A 16,454-nucleotide genomic window follows, 5' to 3' on the forward strand; every position below is an offset into this window, starting at 1 on the left:
GGTAACAGTTTCGCCTCCTACTGATTTCTGTTCACTGGGTCATAGTCGCCTCCTACTCAGTCACTTATCTTGTTTGGCATTTGAGGTTTTATATTTACAAGTACTCCTCATTCCTTGGTTTCAATGCACAATATACGTATATTTTTGGTCCTTATGACCTTAAAAGTTTTTTCACTATAGGTGTATACTCATGAACCCAGCTTCTTTTTCTGCAGTTGGTCTTGACTGACCAACGCAGGTGATACTTTTCATCATTTTTTGACAATTTAATCTAATCTATCTATCTATCTATCTATCTATGGCCCAGTGCACACCGAGCGGTTTTTGGAGCGATCCGCCGGCCGCATCCGCCTCTAAAAATGCTTGTCTAATGTATTGCAATGGGATGGTGCACACCGGCGGTTTGCTGTTTTTGGCAAGCCGCAAACGCGCCTCCTGCTGCGCGTTTGCGGTTTTCGGAAGCGTTTCGTCCTCAATGTAAAGTATAGGGAAAAACGCAAACCGCTCTGAAAAACGCTAGTTCAGAGCGGTTTGCCAGGCATTTTTATTACAGTAGCTGTTCAGTAACAGCTTTTACTGTAACAATATGTGTAATCTGCTACACAAAAACGCACCCAAAACCGCTAGGTATGTTTAGAAAACCTCTCTAAACATACCTAGAATCGCTCTGAAATCAGCTCCCAAAACCGCTAGCGTATTGCGGATCTGCTAGCGGTTTTGGTGTGCACTGGGCCTATCTATCATAAGTTATAGGCTGTGATGTTATTGTGACATAGTATGGTGTGGGACATTTTAAGTGTTTTTAAATTTGCTATCTAGTGGTTATTATAATGGATTAATAAAATGTGTATATTTTTCTATTACTAAGGTGTAGTGCTATTCATGGGCTATTCAAAGTAGTCTCTTCTTACTACAAGACATAAACAATGTATAAAACTAAACAAAAGTCACTCAATGATCCAATTACATTCTTTAATGTGTCATAAATTATAGAACAAACAGCTTGAGATTCACCTGTACATGTGTACAAATACACACAATAACCGGCTGAGAGTGAGGGCCTTAGTAGTACCAATAGAGCCACATAACTGCTCAATCATTTATTTCACTTGTTCACATAAAACCACCAGTACTAACAGTTCTAGATTAAATGTGAATTGACTATTGCACATCTGCCCTCTGGTGTTTGGTATGAGTACTGCATGCATATTTTCCTTCAGCTTGTTGAGAGACAAATGGTCATTTACATGTTACAGTATGGCTCTGTGTACACAAGCATGAGCTGACAAGGCTAATTTGATCAAATTAATATTACCATATGAAGAGCCCTGATAAAAAATATTTAATACTTTTAGAAAATGTATGCTGTGATATAAAATGGTGCAAAGGGGTACTTAAAGGGCAACATTAGTGAGAGGTGTATGGATGCTGCCATATTTAATTCCTTTTAGGCAATACCAGTTACCTGGCAGTTTTCCTGATCCTTTGCCTCTAATACCTTTGGCCATTGACCCTGAACAAGCATGCAACATATCAGGTGTTTCTGACATTGATCTAACAAGATTATCTGCATGCGTGTTTCTGATGTTATTTCAACATTACTGCCAGCCAACTGGTATTGCTTAAAGGGAAATAAATATGGCAGCCTCCATATTCTCGCTTCGGTTGTCCTTTAAGTGATCTAGTTACATGCTTCACATGAAAGCAGAACAAAGTGGAGAGAACAGCTCAGCTAATGTTAACATTTAAAGCCTTTGTCTTTCAAATGATGCCAGTATAGAGATGGTCATTGGCATGCAAATAAGTCCAAGTTGATGTAAGATTATGCAAATATATACAGCTTAAAAATAGACCAATCAAATCTCGCCAAAGTGAACTTCGATTAGTCTATTTTTAAGCAGCCTAAATTTGCATGCAAAATTTCCATACTCCTGCATGAACTCCTGTATAACTGTCATGAATAAGCAGCACCAAATGGCTAGAAGAATATACATCAAAGATTAAAAAAAAAAAAAAAACAACTTTACACTATGTCCAAGGTTTACTCGGGAAAGAATATATTGGAGTTATTTCATTAGTTTTCCATTAAAACAGTTTTCTAAATTACATTCTCATCTAAGTGGTACAATTATCTTACATATACACCCCCATGCTTCCTCTTCCCCACGATATGGCGGACAGACTGCTCCCCCACGCAACTCACACTTCTATATACATGCCGTATTAGTTCAGATAGTCACAGATTGTCTACATACCTCCTCTTAGTCTCTTACATTGCACTGTATAAAAACAAAAACACACAAACAGCATACCAGGCACTAGAGATTTGTTTGTTTGTTTTACACAAAAATTGATCTCTGCTTGTCCTACCTTCATCTAAATACACACACAAGAACTCAGACAGATAACACATTGGCGCACACATAGCTGAGGTACAGAACTTGACACTGTTAAAAGAGGGATAAGACAGCAAGTCTCCGTTATATACGTATAGTTAGAGCGCCTCCCATGAGGTGAAACTTTTTACTCCTGAGCACGTTGGTTGGCCAGTTGTCGGGGTTCATTCATATGAGGTCTGCCTGAGTTTTCAGTAGGGGAATGAAGAGGAAGTGGGTGAAACAGAAAGCAGTCTATGTGGGGATGACTCCTGTGGCCAGGAGGATAATGAGGAGGACAATGATTCCAACAATCACACAGATTATGGCGATCATCTTGGCGTTCTTCCACCAGTATTTCCGGGCAACTTTCTGTGATGTGGTCTTAAAGTGTTCAGACTGGAAGAGAAGGAGAAAATACTGATTATAAAAACTGGAGAATAAGCAAATCTGTAAAAAGAAAACAACTCAGATTCCCGACTCTATAGACCTCTGTTAGCTACCATAGGAGGAGGAGGAGGCTACTGCAAAGAGTTCCCTTCCCAACAGCCCAGGGCTGAATACATACCTTTTTAGTCTGCTGTGCTTGCTTCTTACTGGCCACGACACCATTATATCAAGTTATCTAAATGCTAGAGGATTTCTGAAGACCAATATAATTTCTGTTACGTCATAAACACGCTTATGCACCCAAACCAATCTGCAAACTACATGGGGCCCATTTAATAAAAACGTGACAATTGTGGGAGGGGGAAAAAAAAAGTTAGGATACTTGCCTAACTAGGGCTTCCTAGATACTCCTAAAGCCAACCAGTTCAACGCAGAGTCCCTTTATGCCCATATAGCACATTCAGCGCTGGCTTATGGGGATACGGGGCCCGGGGGCAAATTGAATGGGGGGTCCCCCTGCCCAAACACCCCCTTCCTGGCGATTACCTTTGCGATTACCTTTGCTCACTGGGGCTCTTGCTAACAAGCTGCAGCAGCAATTACTTACCTTTTCCGGCGGACGGCACGGTCCGGGCACTCTTGCCATGTTGTCCTCCACCTCCTCTATGATCTGTCGCACGTTATATGTAAACCAGCACCGGGTCATAGGAGGTGGAGGACAACATGGCAAGAGTGCCCGAACTGTGCCGTCCGCTGGAAGAGGTAATTGCTGCTGCTTGTTAGCAAAGGCCCTGGGGAGCAGAGCGAGCAGGCAGCATTTAGCAGGGTCGGTGGCGCAGGGCCCATGCAGAGGTCTAGGGCCCTGGGGAAATGCCCCCTTTGCCTCTATGGGAGCGCTGGCCATGAGCACATTAGGACTGGGCATGCAGGAGTAAGGGCTGCATGCCCAGTACAATTAAGAACTCATCCACAGAGGAGAAATGCCAATGCCAGTTGTTTAACTGGGCATGTAAGGAATCTACTCACGTAAGCACAGTCCACATGGAGTCATTCACAGCCAGAAGATGAAGAGGGACCTACGATGGAAGGGTGGGCTCTACAAGGATCTTGAAAACCGAGATGCTTTTGTAGATTTCGACCCGTGTTTTGGGCCATTGTCTTGTTGGAATATCAAACCCTTGCATAATTTCAACTTATTAGCTTTCAGAATTTGTTGATATTGGGTTAAAAATATTGATATTGATTTGAATTCATCAGACCCTTGACTTTAACAAGGGTCCAAGTCTCTGAACTAGTAACACAGCCCCATAGCGTGATTGAACCTCAAATTAACTTGACAGTAGGTAGGTTTTTCTTGGAATGTGTTCTGCCATGCAAAGGGATTTTTGTTATGACTAAATAACTCAATTTTTGTCTCAACAGTCCAAAGCACTTTACCTCCCTGGTGGAAAATGAGGCCAGAGCGGTAATACCAAGCTCAGCTTGGGGTAAGGAATTCCCTGCTCTCCTGGCTGTTTTGGATTCCCACACATGATCAGCGCTGCGTAGTGGGACTCCAGCCTCTACCTGCGTGTTTTTTCAGCTGCTGGGACCCCCCCACATCCCCACGCTTCTTCCGGGGACCCAGTATGCTATTGCGCTAAGTGCTTCTGCCTTACTGTTATCGATTTGCCTGCCGCCTGCACCGACCTCTGCCTGGATTTTGACTACTCTCTGCCTGCTTTATTTGTACAGTTTCCCATTTTTTTAAGTCTATTCATAAATGTAATTCAACAAATGTTTTGTTTGTCTTTTATTTATATGCAGAATGTCTACCAGGCTTTATTCTGACATATTTTAGTGAGTTATGACTTAAGAAATGGAGGCCTAAAATTCTTGAAGAAAAAAAAAATTTAATTTTTTTTTGTAAAAAAGTACCGCTTTTGACTTCTAATTCCTGACAGAAATGCACTGCCAGGAGGTTAAGGTGCCCATACATCAGGTGACTTTGGCGGCCGATCGACCCACCAATTAGATTATTGAATTGGTTGAAAATCAATACAGCCAAGTGCAGGGCCGACAGACGATGCCACCAATTTCGGGCTAAAATTGGTCACGTTTGTCGATCGCGTCTGGTGCAAGATGTTAGGCGGTACAGGGGCTGATTTCGGGCGACAAAGCCCCCACCGCTACCCCCCTAGTGTATAAATTCCCCCCCCCCCTCATGTGTGCATTTGTACATTACCTGTCCGGTGTCAGCCTCCGCATGGTGTCCGTCTCTCCAGGTTCTATCAGCCGCATACAAGCATACGGCACAAATCTTAGCTTTTGCATACAACAAGCAACTCTGTTGTGTGAGTGAAGAAAAAGCTTCTATCTCATCACCCTGCCATACAGATGTTTTGTGCAAAGCACCCTGAATTGTAGGACGTACAGACATCTGCAAACAATCTTTGTTTTAAGATCTTTGGAGAGTTGCTTTGAGGATCCCATGCTGTCACTCTTTACAGAGAGTCAAAAAGTACAACTTGCAATTGACTGGACACACCGGTCTATGAAGTTCTTGGCTTAAACCTCCTGAGTGTTACGCCGCTCAGGAGGTTTTGTTACTTTTTGGCCGATTTTTTAATAAGTGTGCTAAATGGCTGTAAATCCTCTAGCTAGCACTAGGCTAGCTAGAAGAAGTCTCCGGCACCCTCTGATCCCCGCCGCTCCCCCGTTTATACATTACCCCCCCCCCTCCCCCTGGATCCAGCGATCGGCGCAGCCTCCCGGGACAGCTCCAGTCTTCACTATGGGGAGGATCGCACATGACGTCATGCGCAAACCCAATTCTCCCCATAGACAGCCCGGAGGCTGCGCGATCGCTGGATCCGGAAGAGGGGGGTCAATGTATAAACGGGGGGGGGGGGGCTCAGGGGGGGGGGGGGGGAAGTATCCAGGGGCGCCGGACACTCTTACTAGCTAGCCTAGTGCTAGCTAGAGGATTTACAGCCATTTGGCACATTTCTTTATTTATGGGCGACTCCTGGGGCCACAGAGCGTTATGTCCAACACAGTGTCGGGCATACCGCTAAGGAGGTTAACCACTTGAGGACCACAGTCTTTCTACCCCTTAAGGACCAGAGCCTTTTTTTCCATTCAGACCACTGCAGCTTTAACAGTTTATTGCTCGGTCATACAACCTACCACCTAAATGAATTTTACCTCCTTTTCTTGTCACTAATACAGCTTTCTTTTGGTGCTATTTGATTGCTGCAGAGTGTTTTAGTTTTTATTATATTCATCAAAAAAAAAAAAAAAAAAAAAAAAGACATGAATTTTGTCAAAAAAATGATTTTTTTTTTAACTTTCTGTGCTGACATTTTTCAAATAAAGTAAAATTTCTGTATACATTTTTGTCCAAATTTATTGTGCTACATGTCTGATAAAAAAAAAAAAAAAAACATTCAGTGTATATTTATTGGTTTGGGTAAAAGTTATAGCGTTTACAAACTATGGTGCCAAAAGTGAATTTTCCCATTTTGAAGCATTTTTGATCACCTGTCATGGTTCATGAGGTGCTAAAATTCCAGGATAGTATAAATACCCCCCAAATGACCCAATTTTGGAAAGAAGACATCCCAAAGTACTCACTGAGAGGCATGGTGAGTTCATAAAAGATTTTATTTTTGTCACAAGTTAGCGGAAAATGACACTTTTTTTGTCACAAAAAGTTTCCATTCCTGCTAACTTGTGACAAAAAAAAAAAAAAAAATGAAATCTGCCACGGACTCACTATGCTCCTCTCTGAATACCTTGAAGTGTCTACTTTCCAAAATGAGGTCATTTGTGGGGTGTGTTTACTGTCCTGGCATTTTGGGGGGTGTTAAATTGTAAGCACCCCTGTAAAGCCTAAAGGTGCTCATTGGACTTTGGGCCCCTTAGCGCAGTTCGGCTGCAAAAAAGTGCCACACATGTGGTATTGCCGTACTCAGGAGAAGTAGTATAATGTGTTTTGGGGTGTATTTTTACACATACCCATGCTGGGTGGGAGAAATATCTCTGTAAATGACAATGTTTTGATTTTATTTTTTTTACACACAATTGTCCATTTACAGAGATTTCTCCCACCCAGCATGGGTATGTGTAAAAATACACCCCAAAACACATTATACTACTTCTCCTGAGTACAGCGATACCACGTGTGGCACTTTTTTGCACACTAACTGCGCTAAGGGGCCCAACGTCCTATGAGTACCTTTAGGATTTCACAGGTCATTTTGCGGCATTTGGTTTCTAGACTACTCCTCACGGTTTAGGGCCCCTTCAATGCCAGGGCAGTATGGGAACCCCACAAGTGACCCCATTTTAGAAAGAAGACACCCCAAGGTATTCCGTTAGTAGTATGGCGAGTTCATAGAAGATTTTATTTTTTGTCACAAGTTAGCAGAAATTGTTTTTTTATTTTATTTTTTTCACAAAGTGTCATTTTCCACTAACTTGACAAAAAAAAATAAATTCTATGAACTCACCATACCCCTAACGGAATGCCTTGGGGTGTCTTCTTTCTAAAATGGGGTCACTTGTGTGGTTCCTACACTGCCCTGGCATTTTAGGGGCCCTAAACCGTGAGGAGTAGTCTAGAAACCAAATGCCTCAAAATGACCTGTACATAGAACGTTGGGCCCCTTAGTGCACCTAGGCATCAAAAGTGTCACACATGTGGTATTGCCGTACTCAGGAGAAGTAGTATAATGTGTTTTGGGGTGTATTTTTTACACATACCCATGCTAGGGGGGAGAAATATCTCTGTAAATGGACAATTATGTGTAAAAAAAAAAATCAAAAAATTGTCATTTACAGAGATATTTCTCCCACCCAGCATGGGTATGTGTAAAAATACACCCCAAAACACATTATACTACTTCTCCTGAGTACGGCAATACCACATGTGTGGCACTTTTTTGCAGTCTAGGTGTGCTAAGGGGCCCAACGTCCTATTCACAGGTCATTTTGAGGCATTTGGTTTCTAGACTACTCACGGTTTAGGGCCCCTTAAATGCCAGGGCAGTATAGGAACCCCACAAGTGACCCCATTTTAGAAAGAAGACACCCCAAGGTATTCCGTTAGGTGTATGGTGAGTTCATAGAAGATTTTATTTTTTTGTCACAAGTTAGTAGAAAATGACACTGTGAAAAAAACAAAAATCAATTTCCGCTAACTTGACAAAAAATAAAATCTTCTATGAACTAGTCATACACCTAACGGAATACCTTGGGGTGTCTTTTTCTAAAATGGGTTCACTTGAGGGGTTCCTATACTGCCCTAGCATTTTAGGGGCCCAAAACCGTGAGGAGTAGCCTGGAAACCAAATGTCTCAAAATGACTGTTCAGGGGTATAAGCATCTGCAAATTTTGATGACAGGTGGTCTATGAGGGGGCGAATTTTGTGGAACCGGTCAAGAGCAGGGTGGCCTCTTAGATGACAGGTTGTATTGGGCCTGATCTGATGGATAGGAGTGCTAGGGGGGGTGACAGGAGGTGATTGATGGGTGTCTCAGGGGGTGGTTAGAGGGGAAAATAGATGCAATCAATGCACTGGGGAGGTGATCGGAAGGGGGTCTGAGGGGGACCTGAGGGTTTGGCCGAGTGATCAGGAGCCCGCACGGGGCAAATTAGGGCCTAATCTGATGGGTAGGTGTGCTAGGGGGTGACAGGTGGTGACAGGAGGTGATTGATGGGTGTCTCAAGGTGTGATTAGTGGGGGGAATAGATGCAAGCAATGCACTGGCGAGGTGATCAGGGCTGGGTCTGAGGGTGTGGGCGGGTGATTGGGTGCCCTAGGGGCAGATAGGGGTCTGATCTGATGGGTAGCAGTGACAGGTGGTGATTGATGGGTGTTTAGAGGAGAGAACAGATGTAAACAATGCACTTGGGAGGTGATCTGACAGCGGGTCTGCAGGCGATCTGATGGTGTGGGTGGGTGATCAGATTGCCCGCAAGGGGCAGGTTAGAGGCTGATTGATGGGTGGCAGTGACAGTGGGTGATTGATGGGTGGCAGTGACAGGTGATCAGTGGGTTATTACAGGGGGAGATAGATGCATACAGTACACAGGGGGGGGGGGGGTGATCAGGAGCCCCCAGGGGGCAGTTTAGGGTATAAAAAAAAATAGCATTGACAGATAGTGACAGGAAGTGATTGATGGGTGATTAGGTGCAAACAGTGGTCTGGGGGGTGGGGTCTGAGGGGTGCTGTGGGCTATCAGGGGGCAGATCAGTGTGTTTGGGTGCAGACTAGGGTGGCTGCAGCCTGCCCTGGTGGTCCCTCGGACACTGGGACCACCAGGGCAGGAGGCAGCCTGTATAATACGCTTTGTATACATTACAAAGCGCATTATACACTTTGCATGCGGCGATCGTTGGGTTAACAACCCGCCAGCGCTTCCAAACGGCCGGCGGGTTGTCGTCGCGGGTGGGCGGAGCCAGTTGCCGGGGGAAGCGCGTGTCACCAGTGACGCAAACGCTCCCCGTGCATGCCGAAAGGACGCAACACCGATGGGCGTATTGCGGTCCTTTCGGCGTCCACTTTGCCGCCGCCCATCGGCTGTGGACGGTCGGCAAGTGGTTAAAGAACAACTGAAGCAAGATGGATATGGAAGCTGCCATTATTATTTCCTTATAAGCAATACCAGTTACCTGGCTATCCTGCTGATCCTCTGCTTCTATTACTTTTAGCCATAGACCCTGAACAAGCATGCAGCAGATCAGGTGTTTCTGACATTACTGTCAGATCTGAGAAGATTAGCTGCATGCTTGTTTCTGGTGCGATTCAGACACTACTGCAGCCAAATAGATCAGCAGGGCTGCCAGGCGAGCGCAGGATATTTGGGTGCAGCCGGCGCCACCATAGACCCTAATAGGAATTACGGCTATAGCATTGCACAGTGAGTAACTTCAGCGCCGTCAGAAGTATGGCCCAGTATGGTCAGTGGTTTTCCGACTTTAAAGTCGGAAATTCTAGAAGTGAACCGGAGGCGGGGACTGGAGCTTCGGTGAGTGGCTGCGCGGGCACAGGACGTCTGCGGGAGTTCAACTCGTTTTTTCCCCCTACAGTTGTCGAAGTTAACTATAAAACACTGTCATTTTTTCCGCCAGCAATAGCTGGAAGCCGAATTACATCATTCCCTACCATTCATGTCGACCTGGAGGAGGAATAGTAATTAATGCGCCCGCGGGCATTTCATAGGTACGCCTGCCAGGCAATTGGTATTGTATAAAAGGAAATAAATATGGCATCCTCCGTATCACTGCCACTTCAGTTGTAATTGGAAAGCCAGGTAATCAGTATTGAGAAGTCACATGCGTTCAGATCAGCAAAATTACAAGGGTAGCCACATTTTTGCACAGTTTTTCACATTTGATTTCATTTTATACAACTAAATATTGATCCACTTAAAATCCTTGTTCATAAAGCACCCCTGTATACAGATGTTCCTAGGATACACCACTGTTATCTTTCTTTGATGACAGTAAGTTATTATGCAGGCCTAGAGGTACTTCCATAGTTTTTCATGACAGTAGATACATATAAAAATTATACCAGTAACTAAAGTTCCTAACCAGTCCTACATTTTTACTATATGCATTTAATAGTACACTTTAAATTATACCTAAACATTTTATGCATAATTTAAAGAAAATATCTAATCCAACATTATTGGAAGGAGGGAGCAGGCAGCAGAGGTCTGCCCACACAGTTGTCAGGTTCTGGATGCCTCTACTGGATGCCAGGTCTATGCATGGTCACATAGTGCACAAGGGAGACGTCAGCCCATACAGGATGCCAGGTCTAGATATGGTCACATGGTGCACAGGGGAGACGTCTGCCCATACAAGATGCCAGGTCTGGGCATGGTCACATGGTGTACAAGGAAGACATTTGCCTTTGTAAATACAGAGTTTGAGAAAGTCAACACTGGGACTGGCACAGAAGGCTGTGATGGCTCCTGGGGTGAACTCAGAGGCTGAATTCAGCACAACAAGGAGAGATTGCCAGAAGACTATAGTGTATTGGATCTATACAAGAATGCCAACAGCCATTCATCAGATTCAGATGTTGATAGTTTGATAGTCATCAGAAATGGGTAAACATTTCAACATGTTCAGCATTTGGCATGCCTTCCCAAGAGACACAGCCTTAAAATGTTCAAAACAAACAGTCATAATGTTCCCAAACTCTAAAATTGGCAGGTACAGCTCTTATGAAACTCTTCAGCAGCAGGCCCTGGTTCAGGCACAAGCTTATATGCACTTAAAAAAATAAATAAAATTATTAATAAACTTTAGTAAAAAAAATATAGTTTTTGCAAACTATAAAAAGCAAACTATCTGCTTTACCTGTTTAGAAATTCTCATGGACTGACAGCTGATTGCCGACACCTAGCCAGTAGTCTGAAAACACTCCCCCTTTAGCAGCAAGGACATGAAGTGGGAGAGTGCTTGCATTAGCTGAAGCCACGCCCCCAACACTGACTGACAGCCTATCATGACCGCCTCTCACTGCAGCTGTGAAGGCGGAAGTGTCATGAGGATAAAGTGCAGCCATGCATCAGCAAGAGGCTGGGACATAGGCAAGTTATCACTTTCTGCTGCGGCCCGCACCACCAGGTCCAGTTTCACTGAAGGCAAAACTGAATTTCCTACTCGCCAGCTCATCCCTGTCAATAATTGCTGTTTAAATACCACTATCGTGACAAACTGGTCATTTTAAATATAAGTAAACACATACATGTGTTATATTGCTTTTATCTGAATAACTTACAATTGTTTTTTGGGTACTTATCTGTTAGCCGGGCGCATCCGGCAGGTGGCGCTGTTGTTGCTAATTTCAATCATACAAGCTTCACGTAACAAAACTGTGATCGTAACCGCCGCAGGTGGTGCTAATTGTATTACTAGTTGACGCAACAATATGTCTATTAAAAAAAGTGAGTTAATTAAATGACAAATAAGCCGGCGGCAATGTAACAGATCAAGCCGCCGGCTTCGTGTCTCGCTCTCCTCCCTCCTTGGCCTCTCTCCTATAGAACACTGGCAGCCCTGGGGATACTCGTGTCCCCCCAGAGTCGTTCGTCGCAATAAAACAAGCAGGATTCCCTGCCGCAACGAACGACTGAGGGGAAACGCATGTCTTCCCCCCCCCAGTGTTCTATAGGAGAGAGGGCAAGGGGGGAGGAGAGCGAGACATGAAGCCGGCGGCTTGATCTGTTACATTGCCGCCGGCTTATTTGTCATTTAATTAAATCACTTTTTTAATAGACCTATTGTTACGTCAACTAGTAATACAATTAGCACCACCTGCGGCGGTTACAATCACAGTTTTGTATCGTGAAGCTTGTATGATTGAAATTAGCAACAACAGCGCCACCTGCCGGATGCGCCCGGCTAACGAATAAGTACCATTTTTTGCACTGAACACTTAAAAAAGGAAAGAAAAAAATCAAAATAAAAAAAAAAACTGCCTGCTGAACCAAAAAAACAAAACAAAAAAAACGAGCTGCCTGCTCACTAATTTTCCAAAGAATTAAACTCTTCAGCCTCTCTCCCCCCCCCCCCCCATCTATGACCAGGGGGTACACATGAAATGCCAGAGGTGACTGTCTATGAACTTACACTGGCTTCCAGGTCCTCAGTTTTATTCCTCAGTTGGTCCAGATTCTCTCCTCGAGCCAAGATCCGCTCCACATTTTGGGACATGATGTTTTTTACTCCCTCCACCTCGCTTTGGAGATCTCTGACATGGTCAGAACCCACTGGGGCGGCTGCCCCTGACGGCTCCTATTGACACAGAAATAGGAAATTACATTCATAAGATAATTTCATAGGGTAAGGCAGTTTTCAACATTAAAATAACATTATGAAACATTTGCTATCCAGTACATAGTGCCTATGCTTCTCCCTTTCCTAATTCGGTACTGGGTCCCATAACTTCTGCCAGTCGCGGCCAATCTGACGCAAGAGAAGTGCGCTCTTTACGCATCTCTCCAGGAGTCGCCGGAGAGATACGTAAAGAGTGCACTTCTCTTGCGTCAGACTGGCCACGACTGGCTGAAGTTATGGGATCCGGAGCTGGAGAAGGCTGAGGATGGCGGCATTGGAGCGATCCGTGCGGATGGGGCTGGAGGAAGTCCCAGGTATGTATAAAAATGTTTATTTTATCTTCTCTGGATTCCTTTAAGCAAACCTGACGTTAAAAGTAAACTAATTTCTGCATGGTGTCCATGCTTGTGACTATATTTTAAAGGCACTTTTATTGACCTGAAGAAGCGGGCTGAGACCCATGAAACACGTTGTCCTTTTAATCGTGCTGAATTAATAATTTAATCTTTTTACAATAACCCTGTGGTTTGGGTTCTTTCATCTGGAGTGGTAAAGACACCTCCATCCATCTTATTTTTTGGTTCATTACATTACCTATTTTGGGTGTCTCCACCCCCAGTACTAAAAGTAAACCAAGATAAACAATTCCAACTGTAGTTCTCATCTTTGGCCTCATTCATACTCGGGTGCTTTCAGCCCACGATTGACGCTTTGCTGATTGCCGGCACACTTTAAAATGTAAAACCCTCTGATGCCTCCATCACTAACTGAACAAACTGACATACCCTATGCTCTAGAGATCAAGGAGGAGGAATCTGGTAACATTAAGTTCCACAAATGGCACTTTACAGAACTAATGTACCACTATACAAGAGGGTCAGTTCTTTGCATTCGGATTCCATTCACAATTAATGCCCAGCCTTTGAGGGAGAAGTGAAGATCTGTGATTGTTTAGTATCATAAATGTGTGTATGGTTATCCTCCATATACTGAACGACAGACTGACACAAACAAGGGCACATAACACAGAGGCAGTAAACATGTCACAGTGACTAACAAAGCTTAACAAAATAGAATTACTGCAATTATAACAAACACATGAGACAGAACCTTGCCCTGTGAGGTTACTATCTATATGAATTATCTTCCTCCAGTAGAGGAAGGAAGAAAATGAACTGATGACAGTACAGCACTAAATGAACATCAGTGGTGCACAACGCACAGACAGAGATCACATGAGAGATGGCACTATTTTTTTAAGGAATATTTTTGCAGGCTAAAAATATTCTGCATATTTTTGTGCTACAGCTGATAGCGTTCACCACTGTGCACAGAGAGGGGGGCAGTCTGAAATGAGGAAGGAACAGAATATGTATAAAAGGCCGTTAAGAATGCGGAAACCAAGTCTGAAAATGGAAACTATTTTCAACTGATAACATAACAGAACGGATGTACCATTGTTGGCAAACATCAGTGAGGCCTCTTGCACACTACATGAGATTCTGTTTTTATATACGATTCGCTTTTTTGGATTCCGATTAAAAACGTAGCAGCATGCAGTACCTTTCTTAATTCGACATCAAAACTATTTTAAAAAAAATAAATCGGAATCGCGTGTAGTGTGCATATGGTGACAATTGGTGGAACATGAAATCCTTCCGCCTTCGGTGCGGCTAGTCTGAAGTCCTGCCTACTACACTGCAACTTTCTCCAAGCTTCCAAACAAGAACGGAATATGGAAGGATCAGAGTTTATGCCAGCCATGGCCACTCGCTACTGCCCTCTACAGCCAACTCTGTGTAACTTTTTTTTTTTTAAATTTCAGCTCGTTTGTGGCATTCAATGAGCTTTTTAGGTTAAAAAGCCAGCTACAGGCACGGTTTCCAATAGACCATCTGACGTCTTACGAAGCAGCATTCCCATAGCTTAGACCAGGCCTTCTGCAGGTTTTTTTTTTTTTTTTTTTTTTTTTTTTTTTTTTTTTTTTTTTTTTACACACACAGAGGAGCTGTCAGCCATACTATCTCAGGAAAAAAAAAAAAAAAAACCAAATATATAAGTAGATAAATACTTGCTCTACTTACATAACACATGTATTGTACTGTCCACATTATGATTCCTGTGAATGTTATAAAGGAAAAGTAAAGTAGAGAATCCTATTCATTCTAGACAGTTTCCATATATACTGTGGCTATTTTGAAGCCAGTCCTGATGTAATATCTGCCCTTAGTCTCCTCTGCCTGATTTGCCCGCCCTTCACTATAGAAAGTGCATCGTCTCAGCATGAGAAACTTTGGCCAATCAAAGAGGAACAGAGGTGTGGGAGGGGAAAACAGGAGGGAAAGAGGCTTCAGCCAATCAGGCTGCATTAGTTAAGTCTGAGGGGAAGTAGAGAGAAAAAAAAAAAAAAGACAACCCAACATGCCCTGCTACTTCTGTTTTGTGTACCAAATTTTCTGTGTACCAAATGAGAGTAAAAAATGTGTACCAAATAAGAGTCATGTAAACTGGGGAATGATAATTTATCAACAAGAAAAGTAGTAGTGATTTTAACTTTTGGATCGCCTGGTTAGCATCCTTATTACTTGTTTACCAGATAAAAATAAAGAATTGAGTTTTGATTTTATGCCCGACAGTTACTCTTTAAACTACTTCACATGCGATAGGCAGGGAAGCTGAAAGGGTTAAAGGTGAACACAAATAAAAAGAGTGTTTATTCCAGAGTAAAATGTGGTACAAATTACTTAGTAAATGTCATTTGCTCAGTCCTAATGCCAAAAGTAGTATGTGAGAGTGAGTGAGTGTCCCATGAAGAGATGGACTAGTCAAACAACTGTCAGTTTCGTCAGATTTCTACTACCTACTGTAAGTTACATAGTTATTTGGATTGAAAAAAGACACATGTCCATCAAGTTCAACCAGAGAACAAAGTACAACACCAGCCTGCCCCCTCATATACCCCTGTTGATCCAGAGGAAGGCGAAAAACCCTTACAAGGCATGGTCTAGTTGGCCCCAAAAGGGAAAAAATTCCTTCCCGACTCCAGGTAGCAATCAGATAAAATCCCTGGATCAACATCATTGGGCATTACCTACTAATTGTAGCCATGGCTGTCTTTCAACGCAAGGAAGGAATCTATGCCCCCTTTAAATGCAGGTATAGAGTTTGCCATAACTACCTCCTGTGGCAATGCATTCCACATCTTAATCACTTACTGTAAAGAACCCTTTCCTAAATAAGTGTCTAAGTGACAGCAACATGGGGGGGGGGGGGGGGGGGGGGGGGAGTGTCACGGCTGAGCCCTAGCGCCCGTTTTAAACAGGCAGTCTTATGCCTAGTAATAATAATAATAATAATTATAATAAAAACAAAAAATCCATGTCATCAAAATACTATAAATATGTAAGATGACATTCCTCTCCTGTTAGAGAGCTGCATACCCATCATTGTACTAAATCTGATTACATAGCAAAAAAGCACCAGCAGAGATGAATGTGAAAATTCCATCATGACTGTCACGCAGGTAAAACGAGTTAAAGCAAAAGTCACAAGTGCTGCTCACAGGTGCCAACATACCTGTCACTTAACTCATTCCAGCATGCAGAACTAGCTTCTACCCACTCTAGACACACTGAAGGGCCTTCCCAAAAGGCAACCACTATCTTAACCACTTAAGGACCAGGGGCTTACATTTCCCGATTTTTTTACTTCTTTAAACCCCCCCCCCCCCTTTCCCAGCCAGCCAATCAGCGCGATCGGCTGTCATGGGGCTTCAGCCTATGACAGTGGATCGCTCTCGCTGCCCAGGTGGACAGCCGTGTCACACGGCTGTCCCCAGTACAGCGCT

General features: G+C 43.5%; 1 protein-coding gene across 1 annotated transcript in view; it reads right to left on the minus strand.

Moving 5' to 3' along the window:
• Positions 1 to 958: 958 nt before the first annotated feature.
• The window catches only part of VAMP8 (vesicle associated membrane protein 8), a 53,873-nt gene continuing 38,377 nt past the window's right edge, over positions 959 to 16,454 (minus strand). The window contains exons 2-3 of the mRNA XM_068274873.1: positions 12,401 to 12,565; positions 959 to 2,774 (exon numbers count right to left, since the gene is read on the minus strand). Of these exons, the coding sequence (XP_068130974.1) occupies positions 2,631 to 2,774; positions 12,401 to 12,565 (309 nt within the window). The 3' untranslated portion in view covers positions 959 to 2,630. The remainder of the gene's footprint in view (positions 2,775 to 12,400; positions 12,566 to 16,454) is intronic.

Source organism: Hyperolius riggenbachi, chromosome 3 (assembly GCF_040937935.1).
Source record: "Hyperolius riggenbachi isolate aHypRig1 chromosome 3, aHypRig1.pri, whole genome shotgun sequence".
NCBI classification, from domain to species: domain Eukaryota; kingdom Metazoa; phylum Chordata; class Amphibia; order Anura; family Hyperoliidae; genus Hyperolius; species Hyperolius riggenbachi.